This window comes from Schistocerca nitens, chromosome 8, assembly GCF_023898315.1.
Source record: "Schistocerca nitens isolate TAMUIC-IGC-003100 chromosome 8, iqSchNite1.1, whole genome shotgun sequence".
Lineage (NCBI taxonomy): Eukaryota > Metazoa > Arthropoda > Insecta > Orthoptera > Acrididae > Schistocerca > Schistocerca nitens.
The window spans coordinates 526,612,728-526,633,844 of record NC_064621.1 but is presented as its reverse complement, the minus strand read 5'-3'; the positions used below and the strand labels follow the sequence as shown (position 1 = coordinate 526,633,844).

Sequence of the window (21,117 nt, the reverse complement as noted above, 5' to 3'; positions counted from 1 at the left end):
AGCCACACCAGGTGGGGCGCCGTCCGCTCTACCCTCTTACAGGCGTTAATCCAGTTCTGTCTGGATTATGGGAGCCTGGCTTATGGTTCAGCATCCCCATATGCGTTGCGGGTGCTGGACCCAATTCTTCACAGTGGGATCCGACTTGCCACTGGTGCTTTCCGGACCAGCCCTGTGGACAGCATACTTGTGGAGGCAGGTGTCCCTCCACTGCGGTTACGGCGCCAACGTTTACTGGCCGCTTATGCTACACATGTTTGTAGCTTGCTCGGTCATCCTAACCATTGTCTTCTGTTCCCACAATCCGTCGTCCATCTCCCAGAGCGTCGGCCCCGGTCAGGTTGTACGATCGCGGTCCGCGTCAGAGAGCTTCTCTCCGGGCTTGGGGTTTCCCCTCTCCCACCTCCATTCCGGGCCCCTCTGCGTACACCCCCGTGGTGTGTGCCCTGCCCTTGCCTTCGGCTCGAATTGGCACAGGGCCCAAAGGACTCAGTCCCTCCGGAGGCCTTCCGCCGCCGCTTTTATTCCATCCTTGCCACGTATCAGGGCTCTGGCATGTTTTATTCTGACGGTTCGATGGTTGCTGATCGTGTCGGTTATGCTCTAACTCTCGGGGACCATTACGAACAACGATCCTTGCCGGCTGGCTGCAGCGTTTTCACTGCTGAGCTGGTCGCCATCTTTCGTGCGCTAGAGTATATCCGTTCCTGCTCAGGTGAGTCCTTCGTTATCTGTAGCGACTCCCTGAGCAGTTTACGAGCTATTGACCAGTGTTTCCCTCGCTCTCGTCTGGTGATGGCTGTCCAGGAGTCCCTCCACGCTCTTGCCTGTTGCGGCCACTCTGTGGTATTTGTGTGGACCCCAGGCCATGTTGGGATACCCGGCGATGAACATGTAGACCGCCTGGCGAAACAGGCCACCAGTAAACCATCTTTGGACATAGGCCTCCCGGCGACTGATTTGCGGGCAATCTTACGCCGCAAAATTTTCGAACTATGGGACACTGAATGGCGCAACCTGACCACACCAAACGAACTCCGTCCTATCAAGACGACGACGGATGTGTGGCGGTCGTCCACGCAAGCCACTCGCAGGGATTCAGAAGTCCTTCATCGACTCCGCATTGGCCACACCCGGCTGACGCATAGTTATTTACTGCGCCGTGAGGACCCACCTCTTTGTCGCTGTGGGGCAGCCTTGACGGTGGTCCACATTTTGTTGGCCTGTCCACTTTTAGCTGTGGTCAGGCAGACATTTGCGCTGCCTGATACGCTTCCTTCATCACGCTGCCATGACAGGCTTAGTTTTGCGTTTTATTCAGGAAGGGGGGTTTTTATAACTTAATCTGAGTGTTTTTTTTTTTTTTTTTTTTTTGTTTTGAGTCTGGCCTTTGGCCTACGATTTTAGACTGAGTTTTAGTGTGTTTCTCGGTGGTTGGCTTTTCCTTTTTTATCTCTATGGGCGGCCAACCACTGTCACACTCTGTGTGATTTTAATTCGTTTTGTCTGAACTCTGTTTGAGTCTTTCTTGTCCTGTGTCGTCTGCCGTCTTTTCTGTTTTTCGTTTTTTATTCTCTGTGGGTGTTTTTAGTTTTTGGATAAAGGGACCGATGACCGTAGCCGTCTGGTCCCTTTAATCCCAAAAGCCAACCTAGCAGTCTCCAGTGCAAAACAGTCTCCTGAAGATGGCTGCAATATCGTGGCAAGAAGTCGACATAATCCGGCTGTGAGCCTGAAACCTCATATTCTTTACGCTGGATAAAATTCATAAATGTATTATTGTTGTGAATTATTTTACTTTCATGTTTTTTAATCCATCCGCTTCGACGTAAAATTTGGACGTTTAATTTGCTCTCTCCACTCTTTACATACATTCTATTATGCAGGTTGCCCTACGAGGAATGGTCAATATTTAACAGTGTGTTAGAAACGCTCATTTGGAAACAAATCTTCATATGGACATATGCCCTGTTCCGAAATGTTTCCAAGATAGAACACGATTAATGTACATTTATTTTTGGGCTAGTGGCGTGCACGAACGTTTCTTACCCACCCAATCTCATTGACGTTCTATCCCAGCCCACTTACCTCGTTGCTTTCAGCCTCTTTGCTCGGGCTGTCTTTGTACCATTAAATTACCCCGTCGTAGGCGCATTTATCCGTCATGCGTTGCAAGTGAAGCAGTGTGACTGAATGAGAGTGTATCGGAGATAAGCATCGATTAACTGTGTTTGTGCAGGCACTACCTAAAATGCCACACATCCACACCAATGAAGAATTTTCCGAGATGAGTATGCGATTCTGTTGCTGCTGCTGCTGCTGTCGATAAAATGCAGTCAGCGCTTCCTGACACGTAGAAATCCTGACCGTAAAGTGTTTTTCAGCACATTGCATGACACATGTATTCTTGGAAGTTGCCATTTTTCTTCTGAACGTGTAGCTCCACAACCTATGCAAGAGTAGCAAGACATGGTGACATTATTAAAATGGAGCAGAGTAGTCTTGGTACCATCACACAGCGACTTTCTGCACATTAGTGTTCCACAAACACGTGTGTGGCGAACATCACATGCGGAAAACTTCTACCCACGTTCAACGCCAAACACTGCGTACAGTGTACAACTACAATAAGATAAATTTGTTTGGTATTTTATGTGTAATCCTAACCATTCAGCACATTGCAAATAATGATAAATAATTCTACTTTTCTTCTCGATTTTTAAATTAATTCCGTTGCTCCAGCAAAGATATATTTTACTACGCCCATATACTCTGGCAACATTGGTTGCCTAACATCTTTACCACTGCAACATCTTTGAAGATATTGTTTTCACTGTAAAGCTGGACCCTGAATTTCGAATTTATATCGTGTGTGCTGCCTTTAAACAGAGAAAGTAAAGTATTTGCAAGTGAACTGAAAAGCACTAACAGAGTGGAGTCCACAAATGTGCTGATTTTAAAATTCATAACAAAAACCCGGAACGATTTCTCCACACACTCATACAGCACGTGAGTCTTCGACATGTTTCACGATTTAATAACTTTAAAACACTTTCATAAATCTTTCAATAGACGTCAAAAGCACTAAATTATTCGTAAGTTTCGCCAAATAGCGAATTAAAAAGCTTTCTGTCCTAGTGCAGCAAATCAATAACAAATACAAAACGAGGCCCTAGTAGGAAAACTACGAAGTCTGTATCAACCATCTGAAGATGGATTTGTAAGAAATCCCAGTACGGTCACTGTTTGATTCAAATAAACGTTTTTAAACCTCACACGTGGCTGGTTGAATATTTCGTTCGTAAGATAGATACAAATAACAGTTTCTGCGTCAGTCACGTGCTTGTTCTGCTACTGCAAGTATCGATGATTCACACCGTCACCTTCAGATGGAGAACCGTTTGCTTACATAGCTGTTGTTGGTGAAGAGCACAGACGTCTTTTCACAGTGTAGCTTAGTTTGCATCTTTTGAGGGACGGTAGAGTTTAGAACGAATGCATACTCCTGTCTAGCCAGCCTCTGTGGCCGTGCGGTTCTAGGCGCTTCAGTCTGGAACCGCGCTACCGCAACGGTCGCAGGTTCGAATCCTGCCTCGGGCATCAATGTGTGTGATGTCCTTAGGTTAGTTATGTTTAAGTAGTTCTAAGTTCTAGGGGACTGATGACCTCAGATGTAAAGTTCCGTAGTGTTTAGAGACATTTTTGAACTCCTGTCTAATACTGTATATTTGCACCGCATCACACGTTACATTTACACTGTCACTTCAAAAAAAAAAAAGGTTCAAATGGCTATGAGCACTATGAGACTTAACATCTGAGGTCATCAGTCCCCTAGAACTTAGAACTACTTAAGCCTAACTAGCCTAAGGACATCACACACATCCATGCCCGAGGCAGGATTCAAACCTGCGACCGTACCGGTCGCGCGGTTCCCGACTGTAGCGCCTAGAACCGCTCGGCCACTCCGGCCGGCTCACTTCAAAAATTTTGAAGTGACAGTGTAAAGTTAATGTGCACTGGAGAGGCAGCAGACTTTCACAACTCTATCGTTTCTAAAAAAGACGCAAAATAACCTACACTGCTCTTGGTGAAGAATAAAGACGTCTTTTCACAGTGACAAACCAACACCAGCTACGTAAATAAACATGGTGGTGTGAACCGTCGAAACGGACAGTACCAATGTAAACAAGTGACTGACGCTCTCATTCTACCTGAGACACCAGGTATGTAAGTCTGCAGGCTTTCGTGGCCGTTGTCACTGCCGCGGTGGTCTAGCGGTTCTAGGCGCTCAGTCCGGAACCGCGCGACTGCTACGGTCTCAGGTTCGAATCCTGCCTCGGGCATGGATGTGTGTGATGTCCTTAAGTTAGTTAGGTTTAAGTAGTTCTAAGTTCTAAGGGACTGATGACCACATATGTTAAGTCCCATAGTGCTCAGAGCCATTTGAACCATTTAAAATCTTCTGGGTTGTTCGGCCACGTCATATTACCTTCTAAAATAATCGACGTTTCGACCCCTTTGCTGGGATCTTCTTCAGGATGTTTCGGTGTCCACTATTGCTAGAACACTGCCAGAGATCACTGTCGCATTCTCTTATAAAGGGGAGTTTTCCCGCGTTTGTACTGGAGAAGTGGGAGTATTGGCTAAAATTTTTGTGACTACCATTGGTGGGCCATCGTTATAGGCTGGTCTCTGACAGTGTCCTAGCAGTGGTGGACACCGAAACATCCTGAAGAAGATCCCGGCAGAGGGGTCGAAAAGTCGATCATTTTAGAAGGAAATATAACGCAGCCTAACAACCCAGAAGATTTTAACTTTACCCTGTATACAGTTGGTGAAAAGCTATTTTCCCTGCTTCACACAAATGGCTTGATTCAGTGGTACATCCGTCAGACAGTGGTCCATTTCAGAAGGGCTATGGTGTGTCGGCAGGTGGACGACGACGTGCTGGTGAACGTGCACGGCGTGCTGCGGCTGCTGTCGGAGGCGGCGTCGCGCGGCTGGGGGCTGGTGGGCAACGTGTTCCACGGCCGGCCGCACCGCTGGCGGCTGCCGTACCCGCAGTGGTACCTGCCGCGCTGGCTGCACCCCGAGCCGGCTCTGCCCGACTACCTGACGGGCCCCAGCTACGCCGTGGCCGGCTGGGCGCTCGCTCCGCTGCTGCGCGCCGCCCTCCGGACGCCGCTGCTGCCTCTGGAAGACGTCTTCGTGACGGGCGTGGCCGCGCGCGCCGCCGGATTGGCACAATACCACGTGCCCACCATCGCCGTGGACCGCCCGCTACTGGCCGAGCGCCTCCTGTGCCATGTGCGCAGCTACCTCACCATGCACAAGGTCGGCCCCGAGCGCATGCTCTACTTCTGGCGCCAGATGACGAGCCCCCAGCAGGGCACCTTCTGGCACCGCTACGGGCTGGACGCCTGTCAGGCCGAGTACGGCTGGTGACGGTCACTGTCCCGGCACACGGTCGAACCGTGTCCTCTTACCTTCACCCTGTACGAGAACTCTTCGATTCAGACTTTCCACAGCATGTGGCATGGCTCTGTGGTTGAGCTGAGACTTCAAACACTTCCAGACATGTTCCCTGTGCCTACGACAGTTGGTCGATCCAGACACCTACAGATCTTTGGCATATATGAAAACTGGTCGATCCAGACCTTTCATGGCCTTTGGCACGGTTGTTGGACTGAGCTGACACAGCAAAACGTAACCACTTCAACCACCAATACACCACCAGAGGTCTTACCTGTAACTACGACAGCTGGTCGGTCCAGACATTCCTCCAGTCAAAGACAGTGAATTGTGGCACAGTTCCTGGACTGCATTGGTAAATGTAGAGCTAATCACGTCAACAACCAACAGACCTCTTGTTGCAGCAATTGAAAATTGTCCTGAAGTACATCCTGTATTATGTGAACTGGTTGATCCAGTCTTACCACAAGTGGGAGTTGGTGAAATGTGGCATAGTTGCTGGACTGCATTGATACAGCGAGACTGAACCACTTCAGACAGCAATACACCACCAGAGGTCTGCCTTCTCCCTTCCAGAACTGATTCAGACAATCAATGTATTAAGGCAGTGAAATGTAGCACGGCTGATAGAGTGCAATGACTCAGCAAGGCATCAACAGACCACATGTTGCAGCAATTTAAACATCTCCAGAGGCAAGCCCTCTATTACAAGAACTGGGAAATCCACACTTTGCTCAAGAGGACTTTAGTGAAATGTGGCCTGGTTGCTGGACTACAGTGATACAGCCAGATCTAATCCTGTTAACTACCAGTTCGCCATTCAATGCAGAAAAGAATAACTTACGGCAGTTTGCACTGTACCAATGAGAATTGGTCGATCGAGACTTCCCTTGAAGTCAAAGCCAGAGAAATATGGCATGATTGCTTGACAGTACTGACACGGTGAGACCTAACTACTTCAACTACTAACACACCACTTGATGCAGGAAACGAAATTTGGTCAGAGGTGTGTCCTGTCTGTAGGAGACTAGCTGATGCAGGTTTTCAGATCTCTTAACATAGGTCAGCGGTTTTCAAACATGGCATAATTATTCGAGTGCACTGACACAGCAAGGCCTAACCATTTCATCTGGCAAAAAACCACTTGTTGCAGCAATGGTAACTTGTTCAGAGCTATGTGCTTTATTGTGAGAATTGGTTGAGACAGACTTTCCACAAGTGGAAGTAAGGAGATATGACTTAGTTGTCGGACTGCGTTGACAAAACGAGACTTAACCATTTCAACCACCAATACACCACATAATGCAGAAAAAAAATTGTCCAGAGGTCTTCCCGTTACCTAGGAAAATTGGTCGATCCAGACCCTCCATGAGTCAAAGGCAGTAAACACGTTTAGTAACAAATTTTTCTTAGAATATTGTTTCATCTTTATTATTTGCAAGGAATCTTCATTGGCGTGGAGTTATATGCATTTATGTTTAAACTATTTTGGTTTACAGTTTGAACATTATATATTGAAGTTATGAAAAGGTTAGGCAATTTCTGCTTACCGATGGTGTAGCGATAGTATAAACAGCTACTTATAAATTTCGTAGATGTTGGTCAACATGTGTTTTTTTTCCTGTTTTACAGCTGTTCTTCTGATTTTTGCCATACGAAATTTCGCTTTCTTAGCAGTAGGAAATGAACCTGTGTTCACTTAATGTTATTTTTGGATGATGGTGCCAACAGTTGAACGTCATTATCAACTGTTGAATGTGTGTTTGTGACATCAGTGATCTACTCCTGTGTGTGGGATAGATCACTGATATCACAAACACACATCCTTTCTGCCAGATGTGTTAGTCCCACAAGTTTCGCAAAAGAATTTCTGTGAAGTTTGGAAGATAGGAGACGAGGTACTGGCGAAAGTAAAACTGTGGTTTAGTTACTTGTTTGGTTACATGTTCTTTAGATCGTCTGAACGTTTCTTTTACCGAAATGATGTGGAACGAACCACTTTACGAGATGTATCTACAAGATCAGTGTTAAACGAACACATTTTTTCTAGTTGTACTCGTGCAACTACACTTCAAAACAAGTTTTTTTTTTACGGGCCACAAATTTTTAAATATAAATTCGTTCATGTAACAGGAGTTGTTGTCCAGGAGAAACGATTTATGGGCAGGTCGTGAGGCGTGCTAGGATGGCTTACTTTGTGGAGCATTTGTAAGCGTAAGTCTAAGGTCTGGCAACGTTTTAATCTACCAGGAAGCTTCATATCAGCGCACACTCCGGTGCAGTGAGAAAATTCATTTCGGACTCTACATCAGTTGGTAATAACATCCAACAGCTGACAACACCATCCAAAATGAGGATAGATCACAGGTATCACAAGGAAGTATTCAATAGTTGATAAGATTCAAAAATTGGCAAAACTACCCAAAATTTAACATCACGAAAACAAATGCTCATTTTCTAGTCCTGCGAAAATTAAATTTTATACGGCAAGAAGCAGAAGCAGCGTAGCTGTAAAATAGGAAAAAGAAGACATGTAGTCCAGTATCTACGAAATTTGTAAGTAGTGATTTATACTATCACCACTTCACAGGTGAGCAGAAACTTTTTATAACTTCAATATATGATGTTCAAAATGTAAAGCAAAATAGGTTAAATACAAATGAGTATACATCCTAGGTCATTGAAGGCGCCTTGCAAATAACAAAGGCGAATCGCGCATGGCGAGAAAAAGTTTGTTTCCTTTCAGATATGATTGGACGGCTCTAAAGTAATACTCCTCAACAACCTAAAACACTGCACGCTACTGAGGACGACAGGACAACAAATCAGTTTACGATATGTCACGATTGTTGGTCAGCGCTGACACATGTTCCAGATTTTTAGACTCGCCTGACACAGGTCAAAGGTTTTCATTTGTGACATGTTTGTTATACTGTACTGACAGAGCGGGGCCTAATCTCTTCAAACACCACTAGACCACTTTTTGCGCTAATGGAAATTTGTCCAGAGGTCTGCCCAGACTTTCCATCAGTCAAAGCCAGTGAAACGTGGCATGGTTCTTGGACTAAATTAACACAGCAAGCGTTAACAGCCTCGATATATCAATATACCACTACATGCAGCAAAGAAATCTTGTTCACATGTCTGCCCTGTGCCTAAGAGAACCAGTCGATTGAGACTTTCGGAGCCGGTTTTTCATGGGGTCAACGACAATGAAACGTGGCTTGGTTGTCAGATCATGTTGACACAGCGAGAGATAGTCAATTCATCCACTAATACACCACTTGCTACAGCAAAGAGCTCAATCGAAAGCCGCTCAATCCAAACATTTCACCAATCAAAGACACGGAAACGTAGTGCAGTTGTTTGTCTGCCCCGAGACATCTGGTGGTGACTACAGCGTCCTCCAATGTAGGCCTATCACATGATTCAGCAATGCTCTGTCAGTCCAAACTTTCAGACAGCCGCTTACCACGAATGGAAGGCACTGAAATGTGTATTGGTTGCTGGGCGGCGTTCACAGGGAGAGATCTAACCTTTTCTTCCGCCAGTACACCACTTGATGTAGGAAAGCAGACTTCTCCAGATATCCGTCCTGTATGTATGAGAACTTGTCAGTCGGTTTCCACGAGGAGAAGACAGTGAAATGTTCACATAACTGATGAACTAAAACGCCAATTAGAAAGTTAACCACTTTATCCACCAATACAATAACTGATGCAACAATGGAATTGGCCTCAGTACATGTGAGATCTGGTCGACTGTGGCTTTCAGAACATTTCCCTCCAAGAGCCGAAGGTAGCGAAATGTGTCACGGTTCTCGGACTACACTGAAACAGGGAGAGCTAACCCCCCCCCTTCACCTGATAATACACCGCTTTATTCAACAATGGAATCTTGTGCAGAAGCCTGCATTGTACCTATGAGAACTGGAGGATCCAAACTTTCTTAGGGTTGTGCTTCCACAAGTCGAAGTTATGCACATGTGATACAGTTGATGGTCGACGTTGTCTCAATGAGAGCTAATCACATCATCCGCCAATACATCACTCGACTCATCAGAGGAAACTTGTGGAGATGTCTTCCCTCTGCCTGTGAGCATTGCTCCGTAAAGCCTCGGAGATGTTTGCTTCTGCACAAAACCAAATGTTAAAATTGAGAGCTGCAGACTAGTAAGAAATTTGTGGATGTAATTAAATTATACAGTTCTGGCCTCCTGCTTGAAGTGGCTTGAACAAAACCTTTAATAAATGTTTCATGGCTGTATTTGGCTGTGATATTACGAGGACACTAATAATGTTGTGTAGGAATTCCGATAATTATTTAAGTCTAAGCGCAAGAAGCCAGCGATTGAGTTGCTGTCCATTTTAAGATACTTACTATCTTCTTCTCATTCACGAAATAGTATCACTTGAGTTGAAGACAAACCACAGCCTGAAACATTTAGAAGGCTATGGTGGTTGTCCAACGAGATTGCCAGAACAGTACACAAACGGTGTTCACTTTTATTATTTCTTCGACAGAGATGCGGCTAAGCCAGCGTCAGAGTGTAAGAAAAAAAATACAGGTTCTTCTATCACTGGCCGAGTCTTTTCACCGTTGACACTACCTCATGAAGATACAATGGTTCTCGATGAAATATCGTGAGACTTGTTAAGTAATTACGACCGATTTCGCGAGAGCCAAACGTACGAAAGATTTGCTCGCAAAGTATCAAGTCTCAAGCAAGGTTAGCTTCAGGGCGAACAATAAGATCCCTGATTCTATACTGCTCTTTAGAACGATAGTAACGACTACGATGAAGGTTAAAGCAGAGAAGTTGTTAGGCATTAAATGAGTCGTATGTTAACCATGTGACTTTTTTATGTTGAATTTTACATGCAGTCACCCAGTGTGACGATATAGCTCTCTTATCGACATCGACATCGGCGGTGTTTTTTGCCGTAAATTTTGTTCTTACCAGGAAACAAAGTTGTTTCTACCCATAATAATGGCTGTGATTAAAATGTAATTTTCTACAAATATTATGTAAGAATTTAAATAAAGTAATGAACAAAGTGAGTCTGATTTCTTGTATTATTTTTGGATTTCACGATTCCTCATGTGTATACAACTTACTCAAACACTTTTACTGATATTGTTCGTGAGAAAGTTTGACTTCAGCTTAATAGCTGATGTGATGCCATTGAACAAATCGTACAAGGTAAGGGTTATGTAGCCTAACAGAGAATAACGTTTATTTTCCGTAATTTCGTCTAATGTCGTCCTATGGAATTACCTTTTGGAGTAATGCAACTAAAGTAAAAACAATATTCATTCTGAAAAAGAAGTCTATAAGATTATAGTGCACAATACATCACTGAACGTCTTTAACTATCTCGAAATCCTCACACACGGTTCACAAAGTATTTTCTGCTTAATGGTATGTGTGTCTAATAACACAATCCTATTATAATCCGCCTTAGCGTTCCATGAAACCAGAAAGTAAGGCCAAATATAATTTCTTGTAGAGCCTTGACTAGAGCTTAAAACGTATTGTTATTTTACTGTTCAGATGTATTTAACAATCTACTTAAAGAAGTAAAGTAAGGAATTTAACAAATGTAAAGTAAACACAAAGTAATATAATAAATTGGAAATTCCAAAAAATTCAAATATATTTTGGTGAATATCTTTGGAGCCACTTCTACAGTACGTTCATTAGCTACACTCCTGGAAATTGAAATAAGAACACCGTGAATTCATTGTCCCAGGAAGGGGAAACTTTATTGACACATTCCTGGGGTCAGATACATCACATGATCACACTGACAGAACCACAGGCAACAGAGCATGCACAATGTCGGCACTAGTACAGTGTATATCCACCTTTCGCAGCAATGCAGGCTGCTATTCTCCCATGGAGACGATCGTAGAGATGCTGGATGTAGTCCTGTGGAACGGCTTGCCATGCCATTTCCACCTGGCGCCTCAGTTGGACCAGCGTTCGTGCTGGACGTGCAGACCGCGTGAGACGACGCTTCATCCAGTCCCAAACATGCTCAATGGGGGACAGATCCGGATATCTTGCTGGCCAGGGTAGTTGACTTACACCTTCTAGAGCACGTTGGGTGGCACGGGATACATGCGGACGTGCATTGTCCTGTTGGAACAGCAAGTTCCCTTGCCGGTCTAGGAATGGTAGAACGATGGGTTCGATGACGGTTTGGATGTACCGTGCACTATTCAGTGTCCCCTCGACGATCACCAGTGGTGTACGGCCAGTGTAGGAGATCGCTCCCCACACCATGATGCCGGGTGTTGGCCCTGTGTGCCTCGGTCGTATGCAGTCCTGATTGTGGCGCTCACCTGCACGGCGCCAAACACGCATACGACCATCATTGGCACCAAGGCAGAAGCGACTCTCATCGCTGAAGACGACACGTCTCCATTCGTCCCTCCATTCACGCCTGTCGCGACACCACTGGAGGCGGGCTGCACGATGTTGGGGCGTGAGCGGAAGACGGCCTAACGGTGTGCGGGACCGTAGCCCAGCTTCATGGAGACGGTTGGGAATGGTCCTCGCCGATACCCCAGGAGCAACAGTGTCCCTAATTTGCTGGGAAGTGGCGGTGCGGTCCCCTACGGCACTGCGTAGGATCCTACGGTCTTGGCGTGCATCCGTGCGTCGCTGCGGTCCGGTCCCAGGTCGACGGGCACGTGCACCTTCCGCCGACCACTGGCGACAACATCTATGTACTGTGGAGACCTCACGCCCCACGTGTTGAGCAATTCGGCGGTACGTCCACCCGGCCTCCCGCATGCCCACTATACGCCCTCGCTCAAAGTCTGTCAACTGCACATACGGTTCACGTCCACGCTGTCGCGGCATGCTACCAGTGTTAAAGACTGCGATGGAGCTCCGTATGCCACGGCAAACTGGCTGACACTGACGGCGGCGGTGCACAAATGCTGCGCAGCTAGCGCCATTCGACGGCCAACACCGCGGGTCCTGGTGTGTCCGCTGTGCCGTGCGTGTGATCATTGCTTGTACAGCCCTCTCGCAGTGTCCGGAGCAAGTATGGTGGGTCTGACACACCGGTGTCAATGTGTTCTTTTTTTCATTTCCAGGAGTGTAGATTCGGAAGTTGAAAGATGTTAATAAGATAACAGACGACAGTTCTCGTTGCAGATTCATTTCCAATATATGCATAAATATTAGCCAACAACATCTAGACAAAGTTAGTGCAGTCATAAAGTATAATTACAAACATCCTTCTTAAACTTAATTATACAAGATGTTAGTCATAAACACCCTCATTAACACTAATCCATAGCAGGTTATCTTTAATAGAAGTAGTTTCTGATAGCCACTTCTCTGTATTGATATCCTTGATTAAGGTATCAGCAGTATTAAATGACGTCTGCGTACACTGCAGTCTGATGTTTGCTTACACTAACTGTAATGAAACTGATTTTTTTTTCCTCTGAAGCGTTGCGGCAACCCCACACACTGTATTCACGCTCTAGAGGTTTTGAGTACAAACCCTCTTTCGACCACTCAGAATTAATGTTTCATAGTTTCCCTATCTCGCTGAAGGCGATTTCAGGAATGTGCTTGCTTTGATAAGGACAGATGAATTTCATTCTACATTCGTGTTCAACTCGAGAGTGTTATGCATCTCGTATCACCTAGTTAATAATGGGACATTTAAAAACAACCTTCCTATGGGTTTGTTTACAAATAACTTCATACCTGTCACGGTTTTCTTTTATTTATATCTTGCACCATACTTTTTGAGAAATGATTCCTTGTACACTATGCCATTATTCGTGATGTTTCTGATGCGTGAGGTTCTGCATTGTTCTGTTGTCTCAACTGCAAAATACGAGTATAAAAACGCACAATTTTAGTTGATTATCGACCATTATACATAGTTGGTGACGACATTTGGAAGAAATGTTTCCTACAGTTTCCTTGTGGTCCATTTGTGCAGAATTTCTCATATTTTTGTGCACAGTTTGACTCGACAATAATAAACGCACATAAACAGTTAGGAAGATGTTTTTAAATGTAGTCAACAGAGATAACGCTACGACATTCCACACAGTGTGATACACTTTTGTACAGAGGGTATTTATTTAACTAGTATTTCCTGTGGTCGAAATTCGACCAACTGCGTCAGTGGACCTGATCTCTAATGGCAGATATCATGTATCTTCAATTGTCTGAAATTTTAGCCACAGAACTGATCCGTGGCAAATGCTGCATTATAGTTCACGTATTCTTGAAATAATTCTTTGATTTCTCTTAAATTGTTTAATCATTAGAGGGGAGTTTTTGATACGCTGCGTCGAAAAATAGATTTTGTGTTAATGGGGCATATTAATTTTACCCTTATGGCAACTTTAATGCGAATGCCGTTGTGTCACGTAAAGTCATCTCAGACACGAAATGATTTGCATTACAAAATCTGTACTGTGTATTCATCAAATCTCAGTCACAGTTCTCAAAATTATTTGTAATTAAGTTCAGTGCCCATTGAACTGTCTTTTAGAACGACTATAGAATTATCGTATCAACATCTGTATTATGCCTATTACTTTCCCTACGCAGAAATTGTCTCAGTAGCTCTTCGTCTTTCACCCCGACACGTTAATGTTTGTCTTCGAGACAGCCTAAAATAAATGTAGTTTCCTTATAATATCAGACTTCCTAACTCCTCGAAATGAAGATATGAAAATTAAGGACAAAATAAATTTTGTGGTGATACCGGCAAACAAACACAGAGCTAGTTCCGTTTACTCTTAGACCAAAGTAAGTGGAAAAAACGACGCTAATAAACAATGTTCGTTCCCCCCGACGGCTTCTTTACTACGTTTAGTTTTCCATTGTTGACAACATCAGCGACGTAGCCGTTGCGGCATTATAGCTGTCCTGAACGCATGTTTTACTGCAAATGAACCATGTAAACCTGAAAGCCCCTAAAATGTGATTTCATGAAATGTTCTTTCTTTAGTGTGTCATTTCTACCATAGTACTTGATCGATGCCCAGGGCAGAGGTTGATAGCTCTTCAGTTTTCGATGCTCAGGTAATGGAGATTTTAATGCGTGATAGAGAATGAAACATCAGTGTTACGAATGTGAACGCTTCCACTTGCTTTTACCACTCTTATCGGCTACATGCACACATTTTTTCTTAGTGCACATCTATAGCAAAGTACGTTTCGAATTACATAAGGATCATTGGCCTCCTTGTGCAGTGGATATTAAAAATCGGCACTTCAATTTTCGTGTTCACGTATTAATATTATGATGATAATCTGGATTTATTTACTTCTATACACTACCGCAGAAAGTTGGTAGCAGTTATGCCATGTACTTTCGGTAAGGAAAGATTGCGCAGCTGTTTTCTCATTCATAAATTGCATTTGAGTGTATTTTGTTCGCAAGAAGATCGTGCTATGCTTCTTGTAAGGAGAAACGTCTATCAGCACGTGTCGTAATTCGACAGTAACAGAGATGTAGACTATTGATACTATAGTTTATCGTTCCACAATATCGCTACTCACGTTGGCCAAGAACCTACGACTGTCGGGCGTACACAGAATCGATAGGTTCAGGAAGACAATACAAAAGCTATGTAAGATGTCAACCGAGACACGTGACTAGTGCCTGAGAGGTAAACCAAGATCCCCAGTATCTATACTGGCGTACTCTCTTGAACCTCTTGCCGTCTATATCAAGAAATTCTTCCTGTTCTTGTCTTCTTCCTAATTGCATGAATTCTGTTTTGTCTCGATTCACTTTGAGCCCTACCTTCTGTGCATAATTGTCCATTTTCTGGTACATTCCTTTCAACCCGTGCTTTGATTCACGTAGTAGTACTGTGTCATCTGCGTATGCGACACAGTTGATGTTACCGTCCATCTCTACTCCAGCCCACTCCTGTTGCCTACACTCTTTTATTACTTTCTCTTAGATGAGATTAAACAGAACACATGAGCATCCCCTTGTCTCTCTCAATCTCGAATGTTTCTGGTGTGGCTCCTCGGAAACGTACTGCTGCCTTTGACGCTTCCGTACAAGCTTGCACCATTCGCACTAGCTTCTCAGGGATTCTGAAGTCACACAGTGCACCATATAGGCTATTCCTATGGCTGCTGTCATATGCACGTTGAAAATCGACGAACAGGCTGTAGATATCTTTATCATATACACAGTGTTTTTCAAACAATTGTCTTAGTATGAAAATGTGATCTATTGTCGATCGGTTTGGTCGAAAGTCAGCTTAGTATTCTTTCATGATCTCAACGAATGATTGCAATTTGCTGAGGGTAAAGATGGATTGCACCTTATACGTTACATTCAACAAGGTGATTCCTCTGTAGTTACCGCATTCCATTTTGCTTCCCTTCTTGTATATTGGGCATATTATAGCCAATTTCCATACTTCTGGCAGTGTCTCCTCCTCCCACATCAACCGAATCAGTTTATATATCTCTAAGAGTAAGCTCTCACCTCCCTCCTTGATTAATTCTGATGTTATTCTGTCCTCCCCTGGGGCTTTGTTGTTTCTGAGTCCTTTGATTGCGATCTTTACGTCTTCTTCACTAACTTCTCATTCTTCTTCATCTTTCCTTTCCTCCATAGTGTTTGCAGGTAATATCGCATCTGGGTCTAGGCGAGTCAACAGTTCTGAGAAGTATTCTTTCCATCTTTCTACAATTCTTTCCTTGTCATTTATCAAGTTGCCGTTCTTATCTCTAATGAAAAAAGTTAGGCTCTGAAATCCACGTTTCCAATTTTTTATTTATTGGAAGAATTGCCTTGAATTCTTGTTTTGGCTCTCTGCCTCAACTTGTTCTAGCAAACTGGTTAGATATATTCTCTTCTCTGCTCTTAGGATTCGCTTTGTCTGTCTTCTGATGTTGATAAAATGTTCCCTTTTCTGCTCATTCTCCCTGTCAGCTAGCCACTTCTCCCTCGTCTTCCTTCCCTTTTCTGTAGCCTTCTGGCATGTCTCGTTGAACCATTACTTCTTCATTATCTTCTTTCTTCCCAATATATCCTCCGCTACACTTAGTACCGTGGACCTTATTTCTTTCCACCTTTCCTCCACGTTCTCTCTTGCTTCCATGGTCTCTAGGACCTCAAAATGGTTTTTGATTTCTATAGCATATTGTTCTTTAAAGGCACTTTCTCGTAGTTTCTCAAAATTCAAAGCAAGTTCTAGTGTCCCCTTCTTCTTGTGCATGTAGTTGAACATGAGTTTAAGCCTGCACACAATGAGGAAGTGGTCTGACGCACAGTCGGCTCCTCTATAGGACCTGACGCCCATGACTCTATGGCTATAGTGCTGGTCCACCAACATGTGATCTCTCTGGTTGGTGGTTCTTCCATCTGGTGAGCACCATGTTCCGTTATGTATTCTCTTGTGTTTGAAGTAAGTCGAACTTACTCTCAGGTTCTTTTTAGATAGCTAAGTTGATCATCCTCTGACCATTCTCATTGGTATCATCATGCAAACTGTGCCTTCCTATAGTTGGTATGTAGAATTCTTCTTTTCCTGCTTTTCCATTAAAATCTTCCAGCTCTATCCTGATATTTCAGTTGGTGTGCTCTCAATTGTTTGTTCTAGTTGGTCATAGAACTCTTCCTTTTGCTCATCTGTTTTATCCTCAGTTGGGGGCATGAACACTGATGAATGTGATGTCTGGCACTTCATTTCCAAATACTATGTAGGATACTCTCTTGTTAACAGCTTTGAATACCCTCACCGAATTTGCTGCTTTGTTGTGTGTTACAAAACCAGTGCCGAATTCGTGTTTATCTACACACCCGCCGTAGAACAGTATGTATCCATCCTTTTTGTGAATTCCTTCTCCTAGCCATCTTGTTTATTATACCGCCACCAGGTCCAGTTTATATCAGTTAATTTCTGAGACCATAGTCTGTATGGGATACTGCGTGAAGAGTTTGACAGAGCATTGAAAGACCTGAGTCGAAACAAGGCCCCGGGAGTAGACAACATTCCATTAGAACTACTGATGGCCTTGGGAGAGCCAGTCATAACAAAACTCTACCATCTGGTGAGCAACATGTATGAGACAGGCGAAATACCCTCAGACTTCAAGAAGAATATAATAATTCCAATCCCAAAGAAAGCAGGTGTTGACAGATGTGAAAATTACCGAACTATCAGTTTAATAAGTCACAGCTGCAAAATACTAACGCGAATTATTTACAGACGAATGGAAAAACTGGTAGAAGCGGACCTCGGGGAAGATCAGTTTGGATTCCGTAGAAATGTTGGAACACGTGAGGCAATACTAACCTTACGACTTATCTTAGAAGAAAAATTAAGAAAAGGCAAACCTACGTTTCGAGCATTTGTAGACTTAGAGAAAGCTTTTGACAATGTTAACTGGAATACTCTCTTTCAAATTCTGAAGGTGTCAGGGGTAAAATACAGGGAGCGAAAGGCTATTTACAATTTGTACAGAAAACAGATGGCAGTTATAAGAGTCGAGGGGCATGAGAGGGAAGCAGCGGTTGGGAAGGGAGTGAGACAGGGTTGTAGCCTCTCCCCGATGTTATTCAATCTCTATATTGGGCAAGCAGTAAAGGAAACAAAAGAAAAGTTCCGAGTATGTATTAAAATTCATGGAGAAGAAGTAAAAACTTTGAGGTTCGCCGATGACATTGTGATTCTGTCAGAGACAGCAAAGGACTTGGAAGAGCAGTTGAACGGAATGGACAGTGCCTTGAAAGGAGGATATAAGATGAACATCAACAAAAGCAAAACGAGGATAATGGAATGTAGTCAAATTAAGTCGGGTGATGCTGAGGGAATTAGATTAGGAAATGAGACACTTAAAGTAGTAAAGGAGTTTTGCTATTTAGGGAGTAAAATAACTGATGATGGTCGAAGTAGAGAGGATATAAAATGTATACTGGCAATGGCAAGGAAAGCGTTTCTCAAGAAGAGAAATTTGTTAACATCGAGTATAGATTTAAGTGTCAGGAAGTCGTTTCTGAAAGTATTTGTATGGAGTGTAGCCATGTATGGAAGTGAAACATGGACAATAACTAGTTTGGACAAGAAGAGAATAGAAGCTTTCGAAATGTGGTGCTACAGAAGAATGCTGAAGATAAGGTGGGTAGATCACGTAACTAATGAGGAGGTATTGAATAGGATTGGGGAGAAGAGAAGTTTGTGGCACAACTTGACTAGAAGAAGGGATCGGTTGGTAGGACATGTTTTGAGGCATCAAGGGATCACAAATTTAGCATTGGAGGGCTGCGTGGAGGGTAAAAATCGTAGTGGGAGACCAAGAGATGAATACGCTAAGCAGATTCAGAAGGATGTAGGTTGCAGTAGCTACTGGGAGATGAAGAAGCTTGCACAGGATAGAGTAGCATGGAGAGCTGCATCAAACCAGTCTCAGGACTGAAGACCACAACAACAACAACAACAGTATGGATGGTTCATGGTCTATACAAGCTCTGAACATTCCAAGATCCAAAAGTAAAATTTCTAAATCGTATACCGTTTTTCCTTTGCAGTTTTCGTGTTCCACTGCATCCATCAACGTTTGAGGCAAGTTTTTGTTTCGTAATAAAGAGTTTTCTTTTACAGGTTTGGGTTGTTAGCCCAATGCCCAACCGTCCTCCTTTATCTGGGCTTGGGACCAGCAGTGACTGTTGCAAGGCAGCTGACCCCAGGCGGAGTTTCTTGTACAATAACATATTCAAATATTTGCATACCTTCGTGACTCACCCTGTATAGCAATACAAAAGCATGTAGTACGAAAAAATTTTCCTGTGTCGTGCAGAAAGTAGTTAAGCGGACTGTAGTCAAGGCCGGTGCCTCTGCACTTTCAATGACGTTATCTTTCAATGAGTTAACAAGACTGCCTGCAGCCCATGCTGTCGTGGCCTGCCTGATACAGAGAGTGATCGTATCAGGTCTCGAAGAAGTTGGCGAGAGAATGGCATGCTTTCACTTACCAGCCACTTGATTGATGGATTTGGTGATCACTGTGTCTCCGAGTTTCATATACGTGATCATAATACATCAACTAGATTATGTAGTAATAATATTGAAAATTCAGATTATTGTGATTATGCCGTCATAACATTGAATATTTCATGGCTTTTACAAAAAACGTACCGGCTACACTGAAGGATATTAATGGAAATGAAGCCCTATTTTGAAAATTGTACTTAATGTCACATCTGTTTGGATGACGGTCTTTCTCTACAGTGCGAATATATTTTCCGTGCTACTTGGAGAGACATTTCCCATGTTTCCAGAAATTTCATGGAAAATTGGAAAAAGTTTCCATTTGAAATATAGACTTAATCTGTGTTGCTGGCATGTCGAGTTGAGGCAGCATGGAGCTGCAATGTCCAGGGTGCTGTACTAGTGGTCTGACCTCTGCCGACCCGCTTCCGCCGCCCATCATACAGGCCTACCACCCCAGCGTCTATAAGTGGTATGAGAAGTGGTCACTGACGCCTACAGTTGGGTCCAGGACCACGTCTCCAGCTGAAATGAGTATTTCAGCAGTACAGTTTTCGTTATTTTGAGGCCTCATCGATTTGTTCTGTTCATAACTATGGTGGATGGTTGTGATATTGATAGGAACATGATGGTACAATTTATGAATCTCGACGGGCGACTGAATTTATCGCAGTTTACAGGACACTATAAGGAATACTATTTACAGCCAGTGAGGTGCCAATACCGTAATTTAGCAGGTCGGAAAGTGGCGTGTATGCCGGCTGTGCTATCTAATTGCAGTACTTGTTGACATGAATGGACGATGCACACCAGTGCTGAGAATCTCGATGGGCTATCATTCGTTGTAAAGATTAATGTCACTGTTTTTGTATTTTAGCCCAAGTGTTTGGTAGCTGACTTTCTTTCGTTCATGTCTGGTGAACTTTAGGTATATTCTATTTTTGGTAGATAGAAAGTGCACAAATTCCAGAAACACGTGCAGTGATGACGCAGGTTGGTTCAAATGGCTCTGAGCACTATTGGACTTAACATCTGAGGTCATCAGTCCCCTAGAACTTAGAACTACTTAAACCTAACTAACCTAGGGACATCACACACATCCATGCCCGAGGCAGGATTCGAACCTGCGATCATAGCGGTCGCGCGGTTCCAGACTGAAGCGCCTAGAACCGCTCGGCCACACCGGCCGGCCGATGACGCAGGAAGCAGTTGGTTCCATAGGGAAGCTGGAGGAGAGGAATACGGTATTTTAAAGAGACGTGGACACTTTAACAGCAGATAATCCACGTAGACGGAGTTAAATACATTCTTAGATAGAATTAAGAAAATTAATACACGGACATATGGCTTAATGCAGAATGAAGAGGTGGATAAAATTATTCTGCAAGAGGCCGAACACAGGGTGTTAGTTGTGTTTTGAGAGTACATCCACTTGATGTGCCACGGAGAGTAAGGACAGAGTATCTAATGGATTTTGCTGCTGCCGTTATGGTTGCTGTGGAACTAGAGGAAGTAGACATAGCTAGTCAGGTGCAGGAAAAACGAGTGTTTCTACTACAGAAGTAAAGTACTATAGGTCTGGATGTGTGGGCCACGTTCAGAAACAATGCTACCAGCCGCAGTGCTATGAGTGTG

General features: G+C 43.8%; 1 protein-coding gene across 1 annotated transcript in view; it reads left to right on the top strand.

The window, feature by feature from the left end:
* The window catches only part of LOC126199653 (beta-1,3-galactosyltransferase 1-like), a 280,525-nt gene extending 269,996 nt beyond the window's left edge, over positions 1 to 10,529 (top strand). Inside the window, exon 5 of the mRNA XM_049936581.1 lies at positions 4,933 to 10,529. Coding sequence (XP_049792538.1) covers positions 4,933 to 5,445 — 513 coding nt within the window. The 3' untranslated portion in view covers positions 5,446 to 10,529. The remainder of the gene's footprint in view (positions 1 to 4,932) is intronic.
* The last annotated feature ends 10,588 nt before the right edge of the window (positions 10,530 to 21,117 follow it).